At 33.5% G+C, this 18,744-nt stretch overlaps 1 protein-coding gene across 1 annotated transcript in view; it reads right to left on the bottom strand.

Moving 5' to 3' along the window:
- DNAH7 (dynein axonemal heavy chain 7) overlaps positions 1 to 18,744 on the bottom strand; it is a 202,474-nt gene that overhangs the window by 156,887 nt on the left and 26,843 nt on the right. The window contains exons 11-17 of the mRNA XM_036235992.1: positions 15,660 to 15,843; positions 14,852 to 15,031; positions 9,894 to 10,166; positions 8,994 to 9,121; positions 6,574 to 6,652; positions 2,995 to 3,219; positions 712 to 858 (exon numbers count right to left, since the gene is read on the bottom strand). Coding sequence (XP_036091885.1) covers positions 712 to 858; positions 2,995 to 3,219; positions 6,574 to 6,652; positions 8,994 to 9,121; positions 9,894 to 10,166; positions 14,852 to 15,031; positions 15,660 to 15,843 — 1,216 coding nt within the window. The remainder of the gene's footprint in view (positions 1 to 711; positions 859 to 2,994; positions 3,220 to 6,573; positions 6,653 to 8,993; positions 9,122 to 9,893; positions 10,167 to 14,851; positions 15,032 to 15,659; positions 15,844 to 18,744) is intronic.

Here is an 18,744-nt window from a genome sequence, read left to right as displayed (position 1 = left end):
TTGGTGACAGAAGGAAATATAGCTTTGGAAGGCGAACACACAATGCAATATATATACATATGACATACTGTTGAATTGTATGTACACTTGAAACTTATTTGATTTTCCTAATCAATGTCGCCCCAATAATTTTTAATAAATAAATAAATGCAAAAAATGGTAGAGCATCATAATATGATCTGTTTTCATATTTCCCTTTTTTATAAAAGACATAATTAAAACTGTCAAACATGTTACATGGCAAAGGGTATGGCTTTTCCCTCTCCAGTTTCTTTCAATGAGAAAGGTGATTTCTGAAATGGCAATATTGAGAACAAAGTGGTTTGATGGGAGAAAATAATAAGCCTGATTTAAAAACACAGCCACCCAATCTAAACTGGCTTCTATGAAGACGAGAAAACTAAACAATAACCAGGTGCTATCATATGATGCAAATGTTTAAATGACACAAAATAAAAATTAAGAAGCAGATAGAGATATAACTCTATCCTTCAAATAAAAAATGAAGGCCACTTATCACTACAAATAAAAAACAATGCCACTCCTCCTTGAAGTATGTCTATAAAATATATTTGTGCCATATACATTATTCTCTAATTAAATGTAGTTAAACTTCTTTTACTTAGATCTATTTCTTAAAGGTAAATACACAAAGCAAATTCCATGCTCTTTCTTTTGAACTTATTCATCTTTAAAATTTTTAAATTATACCTTGTCTGCTGCTAAATCCAATTTTCCATTCAGTATTTGAGCCTTTTTCAGGTATCGCTGTACATCCTGAAGATCTCCAAAGGAGAAAAATTCTTCTGCCTGCTTAGCATAACTCTCTAATTCCTCCAGAAACCGTTCACATCGTAACTAATAAAAACAATACTGGCTGTTACTAATTTTAAAAGTTAAAACCTTTAGGCATTATCAGATATAAAGGATTATCAGAATTATTATATTTTGACACTGGCAAAATATAAAGAAAGGGATTATCCGGAAGATAATAACAGAGATCTAAAATATGCAGCATTTTTAAGAGTTAAAAAGATTTAAGAGATTTAAAATTAATGATTAAGATTCCTGTGATTCACAAATTAGAGAAAGCTTACCCTTTACTATCAATGTGAGAAGTTCTAACAAAGTAAATGAGAATGTGTTAGCACATGGTATTCTCTAGTATGCTAAAGAATTTATACTAACAAATGATTTACAAGCATTTGAAGAAATCTCATAATAATCAAGTATGAGGCTAAAGGAAAACTCCAATTTTTTTCAAAAGGCTGTAAAGACATCTGAGGCATTTTTACAAATAACTGGAAAAAAACTAATTTCTTTAATTGTGTTCTGATATTCAAACACCTCTTCAATTATCAATGCTAAAACAAAGCATTCTAAGGTTATTTTTCTTGTCCCATGGGCTCCCTTCACAAGAAATGTGTGAATAAATAAATCTAGATTTAAAGCCTGAAAACTACTCTCTTCCAGTATAAAACAGATATGTATGTTTTAACAAGAAAAGCCTATTACAAAATTGTCATTGGTAAGTCATTTCAAATTAAATGGATCTAAAAAATAGTTCTTAATAAAATATTTAAAGGTCAAATCTGGATTACTCAAAAATAGATTTTTTATTTTATAGATTATCTAAGTTTATTTTTGTCCTCTTTTCTTTAGTTTCCTAACAAATTTGTTGCTCAGCGGGCCCAGTGGGGGAATGAAAATGAGAGGAAAAATTTCATCAATATTATGTGTAATTTGTAAAATAGAATGTACTTTACAATAAAATGTAGATAATTCTAGGTCACCTAGGATTTTCTAAGAGTCTATTAGATTGCAACATAAGTGTCTGATATTTATTATTCATGATGGTTTCTACAAGTGTTTAAAAATTCTGAAATGGTCTACATGTAAAACAGAAGTATAGACTACAGTCTCAAATAAAACATTGTTTGTTTGTTTGACGTCTATAAATTAAAACAAAATATTCTGTCAATTAACTGTATTTGCTATAGTGCGGTAGAAAGATATTAGGCTTGCTATCATTAGGCTTGCTATCAAAGGACATCCCTACCGGCTGACCTGGAACAAGCCTCTTCACTTTGGGAACATGTGTTTTTTCATTTGTAAAATGAGACTGAAAATACTAAGTAATTTATTTAGACAGTAGCTATGGAGTGCTCATGGCATTCCTGTGTATCGGGCACTGTGCAGGCCAGGGGAATGTAAATGGATAAAAGGTCAAAATCAAACAGCGCTGTTGTCAAGGAACTAACTGTCTAATGGGGAGATAGACCTGAAAATAATAACGTAATGATCAGATAATTAGTCCAGTGGAGATGTGTTAAAAGTGCAATGGGAGCAGAGGAGATGCAGCACTCGAATCTAAGAGGGCTTCTTAGAAACTCATCTGAGTACGCTAGATACACAAGCATGATTTGTGGGCAGGAGCAAATGGAAAAATTGTGCAAGAGATGAGCGGTTTGGGAGAGCACACACTTAAAGGTTGCTCAGGGTTACGGAAAAATCAAGAACAAGGAGTGGGGAGAGGTGGATGAGGCTGAACAGGTAGTGAGGGGAAAATTTACAAACCATCTTATACGTAAGGCAAAAAAAAGGTTAGAGTAATTAAATGTTAGGAGTGATAATTCTAGGCATAGTACTTAGGTGAGTTTTAGCACTTATAAGGTGTAAAGGTACATCTCATCAAGGGAGCTTTGACATTAAATGATAAAAATAAAATAACTAAAAAGTACTATAAATTGTATGAGATAGTGTTTTTATTAATGATCATATGTGGGCAATATATTCAAATGCTTTCTCCCTTGAAAAATAAAAAAAAAAATGATGCCACATTGATCCAATGTGATGTGTACTATATTATACTAAGATTTATAGTAAGAGCTAAAATATATGACCTGTGAAGTAGAGTTACAATGTTGCTTAAAAAGTTAAAACTTAAACATGTCCAGAAAATGAAAATAATTCAAAATAGTTTAGATGCCCAACCTTAAGACCATCTTGATATTGTTCTGTTTTCTCTTTAATGATTTTCCTATGTTCCTCAAAAATTTCTTCCATTCTTCCATACCACTGGAAAACATTATTATTTAGCCTAATGTCTGCTGGAGAAAAGTTAGCACATTCAATGAGGAAGGCGAGGCAGTTTTTAGAATCCACCAATCTCTGTCCCAGTTCAATCATATCAACTGTCTCTACTTTCTGAATATGAGCCTAAGGGAAAACAAAAATCACAGATGGCATTTTAATGAACAGCTCATATCAAAAAATAGCCTAAGAAAATGCATTACATAAATATATACAGACTTTTTAGAAGTATATAGACTTTTGCTTACAGATAGGGGACTGTAGAACAGTTTAGTCTAATGCCAAACACTGTTACTAAAACAGCAGGGGGGAAAAACAGAAAACACTAAACAACATCTAAAAAACATTGGAAAACCAGAGAAGACTGCTATGGGTTTCTGGAAGATACAAAACAGGTGCTACCTGATATCATTTATTCTTTCAAAATAGCATGTTTGGGCACCTTTATGTGCCTGGCATTTGCCAGGTACTGGTAATTCAGTGTATCAACAAACAGACAAGGGTTTTGCCCTTAGATAGTTTGTAGTTTAGTTGAAGGAGACAATTATTAGTCAAATAACGGCCACAAAACTGTAAAATTGCAAACTTGCAACAGACACCTGTGCTGAAACACTTTCCTTGGTTACAAAAACTAAAAATTAATGATAAGCAAATTTAACAAGAAATGTGCTAAATCTATATGAGAAAAACTATAATAGTTTATCGAAGGACATTTTAAAAGTTTAAATAAATATAGAAACATACGTTAAGACATAGTATTGTAAAGGTGTAAATTTTTCTCCCAATTAGTTTATACAATCAATTCAATTTCCATCAAAATTGCAGTGGCATTTTAAAAAACTAAATTTACTGTAATTCTAAAAGTCTCTAAAATTGTAAATATTCAAGAGTAGCGAAGGTACTCATGAAAAAAGGAAAATGGTAGAGACTAGCCCTGCCAAATATCAAAATATGCTATATACATGCAGTAATTTACATAGTTTTTATTCTGGCCCAGAGATAAAGGATGGAGCAGAATAGAGAGAGTTCCAAGTGCATATGGAAATTTAATGTTGAAAAGATGCATTTCAAATAAGGAGTGAAATGACAGATCATTTAATAAATTGTATTGAAGTAAATGGCTATTGATTTTGGAGAAAAAAAAAAGAAAGCCTTGTTACCTAAAAGGAGAAATACAGAAAGGGTATATATATATTGTTAAGTGAACACAGTAATTTGCAGCAGAGTGTTGATCCTGTTTTCACAAAAACGAATCTCTCTGCATTTGTGTGTGAGTAGGTGAATGTACAGGTGTGTGCACCTGTGTGTGTGTATGTATGTGAGTAGGTATGCAAATGCACATGCTCTTGTGTATGTACCTATGTACGTATATCTCTTGCAAAGCTCTTTTGGTACATATTAATTTATTTATGTATCTTAATACCAAAGGAAACCTTGTAACTGCCTATGTTCACCTTCCCTATCTTATACCCCACCTCCCTGTCTATGAAGTAAATGCTTCTTTTTAATGTTCTTAAAGCTCTTTTTAATCTCTAATCTCTATCTTCCTGGCTCTCTCTCTGCATCCTCTCACTGGTTTGGAAAGAACAGAATTCACACTAAACTATAAAGAATCATTACCTTAAAGAAAAGAATTATAGAAAAGAGGAACTTTTACTTTTTACTTTGTATAATCCCATATTGTTTAAATTTTTGCTTTTATAATTAAAAAGACAAGCAACATTGCCTAGGAATCTTTCATGATATATCATCTTAATTAGACTAAATGTTTTTATGTTGCAAATCTAAGCAAATAAGGTGCAAATCATGGTAGTTTCCGCAGATAACAAAATGTCTAACTGAAAATATATTTTTGTTATTTGGTTAATCAGTCTTCTGTGTAGTCAAATGACAGGGTTTTATTTCCTCTTACTGATAATGACTAATTTCTGTATTTAATAAATTGAAAAACTATTTGTCTTTGTAGCAATAAACTTTTTTAGAGTACAGAAATATTTTAAGTACCAGTTAATGAATCTCACTTGCTAATTCTGTCAAAGGTTGCTGTGAGCAATAGAAATTTACGGTAACCCCAAATTCCTAAATATTTCCAGCGATGGCTAGGAGGGTAAATAAATGCCACTCTTCATATTCAATATTCATTTTCCCCAAAGAATCTATGATTATGGGACTATCTAGTTATCTTTATAATCATTCATAATCAAAGTACCACTTGATGTTCTATAACAACTACTACAAAATATAAAAATATTCTAAAAGAGAATATATAAAAGTGTGCCATCTGATACATACACAGACATGCATTGCACACACCAATTCACACACTAAGAACTCCAGTCCAATATATTTTTAAAATAGAACTTTTTTAGTTAAAGGCTGATATATAAAAGTTGGTTCTAATGATTTTAATATCTTCATTTAAGTGAATAATTTTTTAAAAATGTGTATTTTCATTTGAACTCCTTTTGCAATTCCCTGCCTATACAAAGGTTGGAATGATTTTACATGTTTTGCTGGGTTTGCTTAAATATTTTAAAATCTAAAAGTAAAAGGATTCTATTTTGGATCTTGGGACTACTAGAAAAGGAAAATAAGATCCTGTAAAAATTTAATGCTATAGGAATAAAAAAGGAATAAAATGAAATCGTGATTAATTAGTTGTTTTATATTATTTTAATCACCATTAGGTAGATTTCAAGCACTGAAGTAAAATGAAAAACAATGAAAGTGAGACATCTGATATTTTCAGTACCATACATCTTATGTTCAAAACATAATATATTTAAGGAAACTACAATAAAAAATTTTAATATATAACAAAAAATAGTTTATACGTAACAAAATAAAATATTACTTAAGTATTAAATGTTTGTTGATAAAAACAATGAAAGGTGATCACTTATCGCAGGTTGCCGAAACAGTCCTGGTTTATGCCCTTAACATTATTAATAGTGCTCTCAGCATTCTCCTGGTAGATGACTGCATTAATAGCTTCAATACCTCAGCTCTCCCAGCATCTAGCCTTATAGTGTCCTTTCACTCTGACTCTGTGGCAATATGATTTGCTTTGGTCAATGGGTTGTTAGCTAATGTGACACAAAGAGAAACTCGAAAAGCGTTTATAAAATTGAGCTTGCTTTTGTGCCTCTACCATGCTATGAGAACATGCCCGGGTGAGCCTGCTGGAGTTTGAGAGACAAGAGGAGCAGAGAGAAAATGCTGAAGATAGTCATGCTAGTTATCCAATAAAGAACCAGCTGAGTATGTGACTCAACTACCAGAAGAACCATCCAGGAGTACGCAGCCTGAATCACCAAACTGTAGACTCATGAGCTAAAAATATTAAAAAATTATATTAAACCTCCATTTTAACTTTTGGCATGATTCGTTATCACATATTATGCCAATCATTATAAGAGCTGGGGGGAGGGGAAGAAAAAAAATACACACATAAGACTATAAAGAGGTCACAAATAGTACCTTCATTTCCATTAGTTCTGCTGTATTTGGAGGAGTGCTAAGAGCTTTTTCCGCTATCTTCTCAAATTCGTCACATAAACTGAAACAGATAAACCCAATTTATATAATTAATCTCATTCCTAAATTTGTTATTATATACCATTCAAATGTTCCATTACATATAAAAAGTAAGATTATTTTACCTATATGACATCTAAGGAATTAAAAGCAAATTTGTGTTTATTTACTTATTCATTTAATGATCATCTAGTACATTCCCAACTACAGTATTACGTGATGCAGAAATAGATAAAAGGTAATAATAATCCTCGAGAGGTTCATAATCCAGTATGAAAGACAGAACCATAAACAATAATTTCCAACCTGGAGTTTTAGGGGCTCTATAAGAGATTTAGTTGAGATGGCACCAAAAAAAAGTGCTACAAAGGAAAGGAGTGTTTAAGTATTTGGAGGGAATGGTTAAAATAGGCCTCTGTGTTCAGGAACTTCTGGTAATATGCGTACATTTCCTAATGATTTGGGTTGTGATCAATATAAATAATAAACTTACTATGAGGCTAAATAAAAAGTATAGTTGGTTCTAAGGAAGTCCAGAGAAAATGCACAGAAATTTCTTCAAAAAGATTGTCTATGAGGTGAAGGAGAAAGAAAGAGCACAGCGATGATGTTAGTTTGAAGTGGGGGTTGGGGAATGAAAGAGAGTTTTGAGCATGTTTGTGAATTTCAGAGGTGGAATCAACAGTGAAAGAGATTTAAAATGAGATACAAAGGAGATGACTGGTGGAGCCAGATCCCGAGAGCTGGAAAGCAATGGGGCTGAGCTTACAGGTACAGAGAACTCTGAACGGTGTACAGCCTCTTGCCCTCTGAGAATGTGGAGAGAGAGGTATGAAAAGGTTCATGGAGAGGCGAGTGGAGATGTGTCGGGGCAAGAAGTTGAGGTCTTCGCATCTAATGGTTCCTATAATAGTCCTGATGTGTCCTCTGTACCTCCAGTGAGTCTAGTGAGAGGCATAATTCAGAGAAAAGGGGGAAAGTAGAACTGGCATGGGCCCAGAGGCCAGTTAAGAGGTAGGGAAAAGAGCTGTAAAATTAAAATAAATATTTCGCTCTGCATGAAAAGCTGCAAATAAAAGACATTCTCACTTTTCTTCCATTACTTTTAGGGGAGAAGGTGTTTTAAGGTGAATACGTGATTCTGTTTCCTAGATAAGTGACCCAAAGCCGAGTCCTCTTTCACCCGGTGCCTCTCTCATTGACCTTTCCCCTCACTTTTCTTCCTTCACAGAATCGTGAAAGCAATGCAAACCACTCCTAGTTCTTGGAATACATTATGCCATTTTTATACCTCACTCCCCTCTACATAGTATTTTCTCCACCTGGAATTCTTTCACCTACATTGTTCACCTGGCAACCACTACTCATCCTTCAAAATGAATTCATACATCACTTCCTCTTTGTAGCCTTTCTTGATTTTCCCCTTTCCCCCAACCTCTACTCTGAAGGATAATTGTTTCCTTCTCTGTTTTACTTCTGTGACTCAGTAAAGTACTTACTGTACCCTATTGTAACTTACTAGTTTGTATTTCTATTTCCCCTTCAACACTGAAACTTCATCCAGCAGTTTTATTCACATTTAGAGTCCAAGTATCTAGTGTTTTATCTAACACATAGTAGGTAAATAAAGCTTCCTTTGGGCTTCTTTACAGCCTGAAGGAAATGTTATTTTTAATAATCTATACTCTTCTCTAATATCATAACTATAAAAAACAATCTGATTATTTGGCAATTTGTTCCATGTAATTGACGCCAGAAAAAAAGTTCCCAGAGCAACACTAACACCAGCTGTTGAAGGACCAGTTATACTTCCTGTCTTAAATAAACAGATAATTCTGTTTTACGCATTAGCATTCTGTGAGTTTACTTAGCATAGGTCAATTGTCCTAAAAATCTCCAGGTTAGTCAACAAATGACAAAAAGTAATCATGGACTTGAAGAATAATTACAGCAAGATGAAGCTCCAAATGGGAGGGCCTTTCAGGGCCCATGACTACTACTGCATACATTCACTTTGAAAAACCACTTTGTGTATTTATCATACAAATTTAAAAATATGAACTTAGAGAATGTCTACCTGACTTGTGTAAATGAAATGCAAAGCATTTTAATACCACCTTAATTCAGCCAATTGGAAAGGCTCATTTGTAGTTAAAAGTCATTGTCATCATCATCATCTTCATTATTATCATCATCACCACCACAAAATAACACTTAAAGCCAAGTAGAAATAAGTCTGGCATTATTTTTTCTTTGGGGTCATTCATGACACTGCTCTAATCTATTACTTTAGATGAATGACAGTTGACTCTATTTCACATTTCCCTCCCCAAATAAAAACATAAGCAATTTTGCATAAATACCTTGTATTTACTTCCTGATGATCTCTGAACATTTTAGCTATAAGTTTTCCACAAATAACATCTGCTCGCTTCACCAAAGCTCTGATTAATTCCTCACAGCGTATTTCAAACATTCCTAAGCGAACAGTCTGCAATGTTAAAGTGTTAGAAGTTTAATAAACAAAACAAAAAAGATTCCCGCAATTTTGCCTTTCTTATAATATCGATTCTATGTGTGAGCTCTAACAAGATTGAGGAGTTTTGTTTGTTTGATTGTTTGTTTGTTTGTTTAACTATGAAGCAGGTGGGTTTTCTAAATCCTCACTTATTTTTACAACTATCTTCTGGATAATCTCCTGGATAAGTTTGTTATCTTAGAAATCAATTCTATTTCAGGATATTATTTCACAATAATGGATATAAGAACTTTGGAGAATTGAGCTATTGCTAAATAGTGTGGTATTTAAATGTTATATTTGCTCTATACATAAAAATAACATGTTCATGAAAAAACCTTAGAAAATATAAAAAAGGACAAAAGGAGAAAATTTTAATTTACTAGTCTCCTATCAAACAGGAGTAACCATATTTTGGTATAATTACCATATTTTCCACAAAAATTATAAATATTAAAAAAAAATTAAGTTCTTGGAATTTTTGAGGGGTCAAATTAAAGTGCTTAAAAGTTTAGGCTGTAGTAGATTCTTAGCTCTATGAGCACAAGAATCACATCTGTTTTGTCTATCTCCATACATCCAGGACTTACCGCAAAGCTTGGCGCATGGAAAGGCTCAATAAATACTTTTCCTTTTGATAGTAATGGTCTAATTCATTCACTGTACAGTTTAAAAACACATCCTAATAAACCTGAGAAAAGATCATTAGGTACAGAGAACAGTTTGTACAAAACGGGTCATTTACCTTTCTAGATGTATACTGTATTTCTTCTATTAGTTTTTGGTATTTGCGTATTTCTTTCATTATTTCCTCATAATGATGGTGTTCTGTAAGAAAAGTATCAACATCTTGCTCAGCTTTTCTGGTGATCAGAAAATCATACTTGTCATAGAGTCTGAGGTGCTCAATGGGTGCCACGCTCTCTCTCATGATCACTTCCTTAATTTTTTCTTTATGAGCATCAACAATTTCCTTCAAAATTATGGGCTTCAGAGTTGTTGGTTTAGAGTTACTGTCCTAAACAAAGTGAGGAAATGTTAGTTATTTAAAATACCTTAAATTAAGGTAACTGTGTCATTTATCTTTATATTTATAAAAAAGCCAATCTAATCATATTGTCCTTTTTTTTAATTCACAAGTTATTTTTGATTTTCTAATCTCTATAGAAAGATATGCAGCCTAATCACAGCAGTATTTTAAATATCTAGGTTTCATATAATACTTTGTTTTCCCTTAAGGCTACACAGCCAGTGTGTTGTTTTTCTGTATGAATAAATGAATAGTCACTTGAAAATATGCACAAAATAAGACAATATAAAAACAACAAAATCTACACTGTATTTCTGCAATTGTTTATGCTAGCTTTATAAGGTAGTGCTTGCATTGTACACTATTTTAAAATAATAAGCCACCTCAATGTCATATCATTATACTCTTTGATCACATTTCTTTTTCACCTTGAGGAGTTATCTACCTAGAACAAAGAAAGATTGTTTATTCATTCATTGACCTTTGATCTTTGAATCTGTGAAAAGCAACTAGAGCAGACTAAAATCCCTAGTTGCAAAATTTGCATCCCACTATGACCATTAGAAGAATAATGGGAAAGAATATTGAGTTAAGAAACCTCAATAGCTCGTCCCCTCTTTTCAAATAAGAGGACAAGTAAATGTGCCTTGAACCAAGTTACACTTAATATACATGCTCTACCTGTTGTCTAGAAGGGATTTTTAGCTGTAATAAACAAGCATCATTGTCTACAGCATTCAAACTGATAATATCAAAGGATTCCTTAGAAAACTGGGTCATTTGGTCAGGTATTCAGGGTGCATTTGTCCACTATGCCCCCTAGTGGGCATTTCAGAAAATCATTTTGCTTAAAACTAGCTGCTTCGTGAGACCATTAGTGAATCCCACCAGTCCCACCACCTCACCCCCAAGCTCAATAGATGGTGGTGTCATCTGTTCTGAAAAAGAGTTTTAGGATAAAGCAATCTCTATTATGCACTGTACACAGTGTAAAATTATTGTATTTAACGTGAAACTCATCAATATTCATTATAGAATGTTTTTAAATTTATGAACAGTCTAATTTTTTTTCAAGCTTATATATTTTTTTTCTAATTTTCAAAGCCTATAGATATATCTTTCTAAACAGAACTGGATACCAGTAATTGAGAACTATATTAGAAAGTATTCTTTTGATATGAATTCTAATCAGTTCCTATCTAGAGTTAAGAGAAATGATATTTTGTATAAAGCAGTTCAAGTGTTCAAAAGCATATCAGATTAGATCATAAAATGGTGATGTGCTTGGACTCACAGAGCCTTAGCCCCTTATAGACTTGCCTTCCATGGAGGAAAAAAGTGTTTTTTAATTTCCCTTTCAATTTCTATCAAAGATCATGATAAAGAACAGCAATATGAATTCCACTTCTGCAGTTGCTGTCAAAGATCATTAAGACTATGTTCAATGATCCTACTCAAAGCACCCTTTGTATCACTTGTTTCTAAATTTGACTGATTGCCAGGATCAGCTAGGGATATTTTGCCAGTATCTATTTCTGAGTACTGACTCACTGTGAATCCACATCTCTTTGGGTGAGTGATGGTGGTGGTGGGGATCTCTGGATTTATGTTTTTAAAATGTCAGCAAGGGATGCTGATACGTATGGTTTTAGAACCATTACCCCATGGAAGACCTATTTCTCATAACTGGATACCAGGGAAAATATTCCTCTCTCTTGAAGAGTCTAAATAAATTGTTTAATCCTAGTTAAAACTTGTCATGTATTTCTTCTTTATTTTAGAAACTAGTAGCTTTGAGCCATCTTATATAACATAAACTCACAGCAAATGTTTTCATTTGGATAGTTATAATACTTTTCTCCACTTGAGCTTTATCTGGTAACTCATTAACTTGTTATATCTGTCTGTTTCATAAGCTACCTCAAGTCATTCTTGAAAAAAGGAAGAGTGTGAATAGAATAGAAAAGGATGCAATAGATGCACTGGAATTAAACAAAGGACAAAATAAACAGTAAATTTCTTGAGAGACTTTTATTTATGAAAATATGAGAAATATATATCCTGAAAACTCCCTAGCTCAAAACACATGAATATGCTAGGGAAAAATGTTAAATATAACTTTCATAATGCATAGCTAAGAAAGTAAAATGGTAATAAATGTTTAAGGAGTCAACCATGAGAGAAAACATGAATTGAGAGGTAATTGTGTGCAGAAGTGAGTAGCTGCCCCAGAGACTCTGCTGATCTCTGGTCATCTAAGTTTTACTTTAATGAGTCTGTGTGTCAGATGGGGAGGAGAACAAAACCTGTCAAGGAATAAAACCTCAAGCATGAGCAAGGCGAGGACTCATAATTGATACTCCCACATAGAGCTAAGAACACTGAAAGGTGACATAACCTCAAAACGAGAGTTCTGAGGGCACAAAATTTCAAAATGCTGAAAGGGACAGAGCCTTTGCAACAACAGCCTCTTCTCACACAGATCGGGTTAAGCGTTCACACCGCCAGTGCTGTCCACGAAACTCTCAGGCAACAATTTTATTAAAAATGGTTCTTGGTTTAGGGAAATGCAAATCAAAACCACATGAGATACCATCTCACATCTGTTAGAATAACTATAGTCAACAGAATAAGGAATAACAAATGTTGGAGAGGATGAGACGGAAAAGGAACCCTCATACACTGCTGGTGGGACTGCAAATTGGTACAGCCACTATGGAAAACAGTATGGAGGTTTTTCAGAAAACTGAGAATTGATCTACCATGAGATCCAGCAATCTCTCTATGGGTATTTATTCCAAAGACTTGAAAACCCATATCCAAAAAGATATTTGCACACCGATGTTCATAGCAGCATTATTCATAGTGGCCAGGACATGGAAGCAACTGAAGTGTCCTGCGATAGATGATTGGCTAAAGAAGCTGTGGTACATATATATAATGGAATATTACTCAGCCATAAGAAGAGATGAACTACTGTCATTTGTGACAACATAGATGGACCTCGAGATAAGCACGCTAAGCGAAATAAGCCAGACAGAAAAAGTTGAAAATCATATGATATCACTTATATGTTGATATAAACCTAAAAGCAATAAATGAATAGGACAAACAAACAGAGACTCATGGACAATAGACTAGTGGTTACCAGAGGGCAGGGAGTAAGGGAACGAGGGAGATAGATGGGGTAAACGGGGTCAAATATGTGGTGACAGAAAGAAATCTAAGTATGGGAGGTGAACATGCAGTGTAAATATATATATATATATATATATATATATATATATATATATATGCCTTACTCTTAAAGTGTACAGCTGAACCTTACTGGATTTTGTTAACCAATGTCACCATAAAAATAAATAAATAAATAAATAAATAAATAAATAAATAAATAAATAAATACTCTTTGGTCTGCAGGGCCCTCCAGAGCACCTGTGAAGAGAATATGCAAATTCTAGAGGAACGAAAGCCTCAAAGACTTCTCTGCATAAGGTTCTTAAATGTATGAGCCCATAATAATAAAGGGAAAATGCCCAGACAAACAAACCACCAGCAGCAGGAGTCAGATCACCAAACAAGCAAAGAGCAATGGATGAATATGTGACTAAGTACAAGAGACTATCAGACATGACCAGGCCTATTTGAAAAAGAACTTAATAGAATTTCTAAAATGAAAATAATAGAATAATTAGAAACTCTATGAAGAAGATAATGTTCTCAAAATGGATAATATCATAATCTTGATGTTGACTAAAAAACAAAAAACAAAAAACACCAAGATACTGATTACGTGTAAAACAATTCCTTCTATACAAAGACATGGATGAGCTAAACAGAAATTGTTTGGAGATATACAGACATGTAGTAAATTTGTCTTTAAAAATTCAGAATAATAACTACAAAATTCAAGATAGTGATTCTTTTGCCAGAAGGTAGAATAAGGATGTGAACAGGGAGGGGCAATGGGAATGGAGAAGGCTGAAAGGTATCAGTAATATTCTATTGCTTAAGTTAGATCATAGGTACACAGGTGTTAACTTTATTACTACTTAAAACTGTACACACTGTCCCCTTGTACTCTTTTTTCAGCATGAAATTTTCATAAACTATTATAAAAATAAAAAAGGAAAAAGAAAGCTACTGGCCAGACTTATGAAACTTGAAAATCTTATCAGTTAAGGAGTCTGCAGACATGCTCATTTCATACACCAGACTGCTAGAACTACTGATGTAATGCCATAGTCCAGCATAGTTTTGTACATATTTGGCCATGAGAGGAGGGAAGTAGGATCTCTGATTTGAATGTACCAAGACGCTATTATCTATGGAAAGGGTATTTGAGAAGGATAATGAATTGGAAGAGAGTTTCACAGAGCTGGAAAGGTATAGTGGAGGTCTGCAGCATGGTGTGGACTGCTTAATCTGGTCACAACTTTAATGCTTTCCCCTCAGGGAGTTTCCAGCTGAGCAAATGGAAGACTGACTGAAGAAACTGGGTATGTTGTAAGAGAAGCTCATGGAAAAATAGTATCTTTTTGAAGAAAACTTCCTTATAATCCAATGTTAGTAGGTCATTTGTTCTCCAAAACAGAGGACACCTTTTAGAAGTCATTTGAAGTGAATATAATCAGGGGAGTTCAAGTAATCAGAATCTTATCCTTGCCACTTACCCACTTGGAATACAGTTTTGTCTCGACCCTCGGCACAAAACTGACAGCCTTAATCATGACGTCATAAACATTTAGAAGAATGTCTATGTAGTCGTTGAATTCAGGTTCAAACTTAATAGCGTTGTTTTCGAGAATCAACCTTATGATGAAACCTGGATGTTCAAAAGCTCTAACAGAATCCTGTGGAAGAATTATACATGTATATGAATATGCATATGAATTGTGACAGGCTATGAAGTGCACTGGTCCTAACTGGAATACACAGGAACTCAGCTTTCCCCTTATGCCCTAGACAGTTATGCTAAAGAGGAGCTCTACGAAAAAGAGCAAGAGTCATTCCCAGATGGATTTGTTGGTATCTACTATCCATTAGGCCTATGGCTCAACTAAAAGGTCAAAATTTCAGAAAAAAATAAAGTGAATGTACAAAAGCAGTCGGGCTCTAGAATCACGCACAAAAGAACCCAAGAGGAGAGCATTCAAACTCCCAGGCTCTGCTCATACTGTAACAGGAAATTCTTCCAGAAAGAAAAGAGTTCCTTGTAGAAAACTTTCCCTGGCCTCATGACCTGAATTTCCCAATTATGAGAATTTTTACTTATTTCCACTAATTTTAACCAATGTGATGATACTCATATATCCTAAATTTGCAGGTGACACTAACTTTTTTTTTTTAACAGGAAAGTATAACAGATCTAAACATAAACTTTTTGCTGTTTCACCAGTGAAGATATTTTGTTTCTCCCTGAAAAAAATTGAAAATAAATAAATCGGTAAATGAATGTTGGTGTGACCGAACCATACTTACTGGGGGTTGTGCGATCAAGTCCGTGAAGTCTTGCATGGAGACCAGAGTGAGGTCCTGTAGCTGTAAAGTCATCAGTGTAGCAGCGCAGTTGAAAAAAGATTCCAGTTTGGCACTGCTGTCACCAGTTGGCAATTGCTTTTTTTTATTACCTTGGTAATAAATATTCTGCACTTCTGGAAACCACCTTGAAAGAACAAAGGACTTTTAAAAGTTAATACTTTTTGTGAATTACTCCTTTTATGTTAACCATTAATAGTAACCCCTGGACATCCAAAGGTCTTTGTAGAGAGGGATAGTGCTAAGTGATATTATCCACTCTCTGAAATTTAAGTGCTAGCATATTTCACTTCTCCTAGGAAAAGAAATTTTAATCATAGCCAATAGAAAATGATTCGATGATGTGATGTTGGGAGAACATAAATCTAACTCCTAGAACTATGATTTATGCAGTTTTTGAATAAATATGACAACCAACTTTGTTAAATCTTACAAGATACTCCTCTCCTGTTTCCAAAATGTTCTTCGGGAAATGCACTGTTAGTTTAAAACTAAAATGTGAACAACTGATTAAACCAAGGGAAGGCTTATTTGATTGAATCCATTTGGCATTCTATGCTATTCTTATGTTTTACAATGACTTGAAAACAAGGTACAAATCAACAAAATCAAGTATGTTCTTTTCTTTTTCCCTTAGTATGAAATCTTGAAAGAGTGACTGATTTAAAACAAAGTGTGAAATGTGTATTGATCCTTATAATAAAGGATAACAGTGAAATTCATGTCATAATGATAACAAGTGAATTTTTTAGTCTACAAAAGCACCATCCAACACTACGAAATTAAGTAATGTTAAAGAATATTAAAGAATACTGGTACCTCTTTCATAAGAGATAATAGATTTTTCTTTAATTGAGAGTTGATGTAATTTCAGGAGTTGCCTGAATGCTCAGAGATCTAAGTTTTAAATATATGTACTCATCCCTTTAACAAATATGTGTTTAGTGTCTTCTATGTGCTGGAAAATGTCATGGGAGATATGACGAAAATATATGACCCCATCCTGTCTCTCTTATAACAATGAAGGCAAGGTATCATAGCAGAAAAACAGCTTTGAAGTCAAAGGAGAGAGATATAATTTTCCATTTAAGTAACGAAGAAGGGTTTTGTAATAAAGACGGCAATTACCCTGGGAATCAGATAAAAATAAAATAAGAAACACTCCCAGAAAAGAATGTGAAATAGAAGTAAGATAATAAGTAAAAAAGATGGGGGTAGGAAGACCTAATATATCTGATCATTTCATTGTTTATAGTAGAGAAAATAAACTAGAAAATAGAAAGAAATTAATGAAAGAAAATCTTGAGGGCTTTTGTAGCACTTGGGAGCTAACCACTTGGACTTAAGACAGCCTCACTCTAAGCCATGATGAAAGTCTTTTCAGAACTAAAACTAGAAAAGATAAGTTAGGTCCAGGTTGCAGAAGATCTTAAAAAGCAGGACAAGAAATGTGGACTTATTATGTTAGCAAAAGTGAGGCACTGAACTGGGAGATGTTTTAAGATTCATTCTGCAGTGGTTTATAGGCTACAGAGGGGGTTAAAAGAGCCCGCCAAGGAATAGTAGCAATGAGAATTAAGACAAAAGAGTACACATGGAAGATGCCTCTGAGAGAGGATTGAGAATAGTAGGTGGTCATAAAATAAGTTTAGATGAAAATAAAATTACCGAAATCATACAAAATTAGAAATCAGTAATAGAAAGATACTCTGGAAATTTATAGATATGTGGAGATTTAACAACATAGTCCTAAACAACCAATGAGTCAGAAAAGAAATCACAAGGGAAATTAGAAAATAAATTCAGATGAATGAAAATGAAAAAGAACATATCTAAAACTCAAGTGATGCAAAAAAGTATTAATCAGAGGGAAAACTTTACAGTTTAAAGCTGTAAGTTGTAACATCTAGATCTTAACTCAATAACCTAAACTTCCACTAGAAACTGGATAAAGAAGAACAAACTAAACTCAAAACAAGGAGAAGGAAAGAAAGAAAGACATGAGCAGAAACAAACAAAATGGAGAATAGAAATACAAAAAAGAAAATGAACAAAACCAACAACTGGTTTTTCAAAAGATCAGCAAAATTGACAAATCTATAGCTGGACTAAACAAGAGAAAAAGAAGACTCAAATTGTTAACATTAGTAATGAACAAGCAGAAATTAATACTGACCTTACAGGAATAAAAAAGATTACAAGAGACTATAACAAACAATTATATGTTAAAAAATTAGATAATTTAACAAATTCCTAGAAAGATATAAATTACTAAAACTGACTTATGAAGAAGTAAAAAAGATGAATAGATCTATAACAAGAGCTAGGAATCAGAAACAGATGACTTCTCTGATGAATTCTACCAAATATTTAAAGAGGAGTTAACATCAATCCTTCACAAACTCTTCCAAAAAGGAACATTTTCTAACTCATTTATAAGCCCAGTATTATCATAATACAAAAACCAAACGAAAATATCACAAGACAAAAAAAACTAAAGGCCAATATCCTTTATGAATGCAAACACAAAAACCTCAACAAAAGACTCAAACTGAATCCAACAGCATGTAAAAAGGATTATACTCCATGGCCAAGTGAGATTTATCTCAGGAATGCAAGATTGGTTCAATATATTAAAATCAATATAATACACCATATTAACAGAAAAAAGAAGAAAATTCCATTATCATCTCAACAGATGCAGAAAATGCATTTAGCAGAATCTGCTTTAGTTTATGATAAAAACAATAGAGAAACTAAAAATAAAAGAGAAATTCTTCAACATGGTAAACCGTAGCAATATGATAAACCATAGCAACTGCCGAATAGAAGCAGAGGACGAGGACTAAGAGATGTTTGGGTTTAGAGTAGATGCCATAAATAATCACTCGCTTATGTTTTCTCCACTGTGGTAAGCTGATGTTTTGCCTTTGACTGTGATAAAGACATTCTGACTCACTATTTAGATTGTGGCTGAAGAGTCCTTGAGCTAGAATCAATTGGGAAGTATCAAGAGATACAGCTAATC

The sequence above is a fragment of the Rousettus aegyptiacus genome, unplaced genomic scaffold (assembly GCF_014176215.1).
Source record: "Rousettus aegyptiacus isolate mRouAeg1 unplaced genomic scaffold, mRouAeg1.p scaffold_m13_p_2, whole genome shotgun sequence".
NCBI lineage: Eukaryota > Metazoa > Chordata > Mammalia > Chiroptera > Pteropodidae > Rousettus > Rousettus aegyptiacus.
This window is presented reverse-complemented; position numbering and strand designations above follow the sequence as displayed.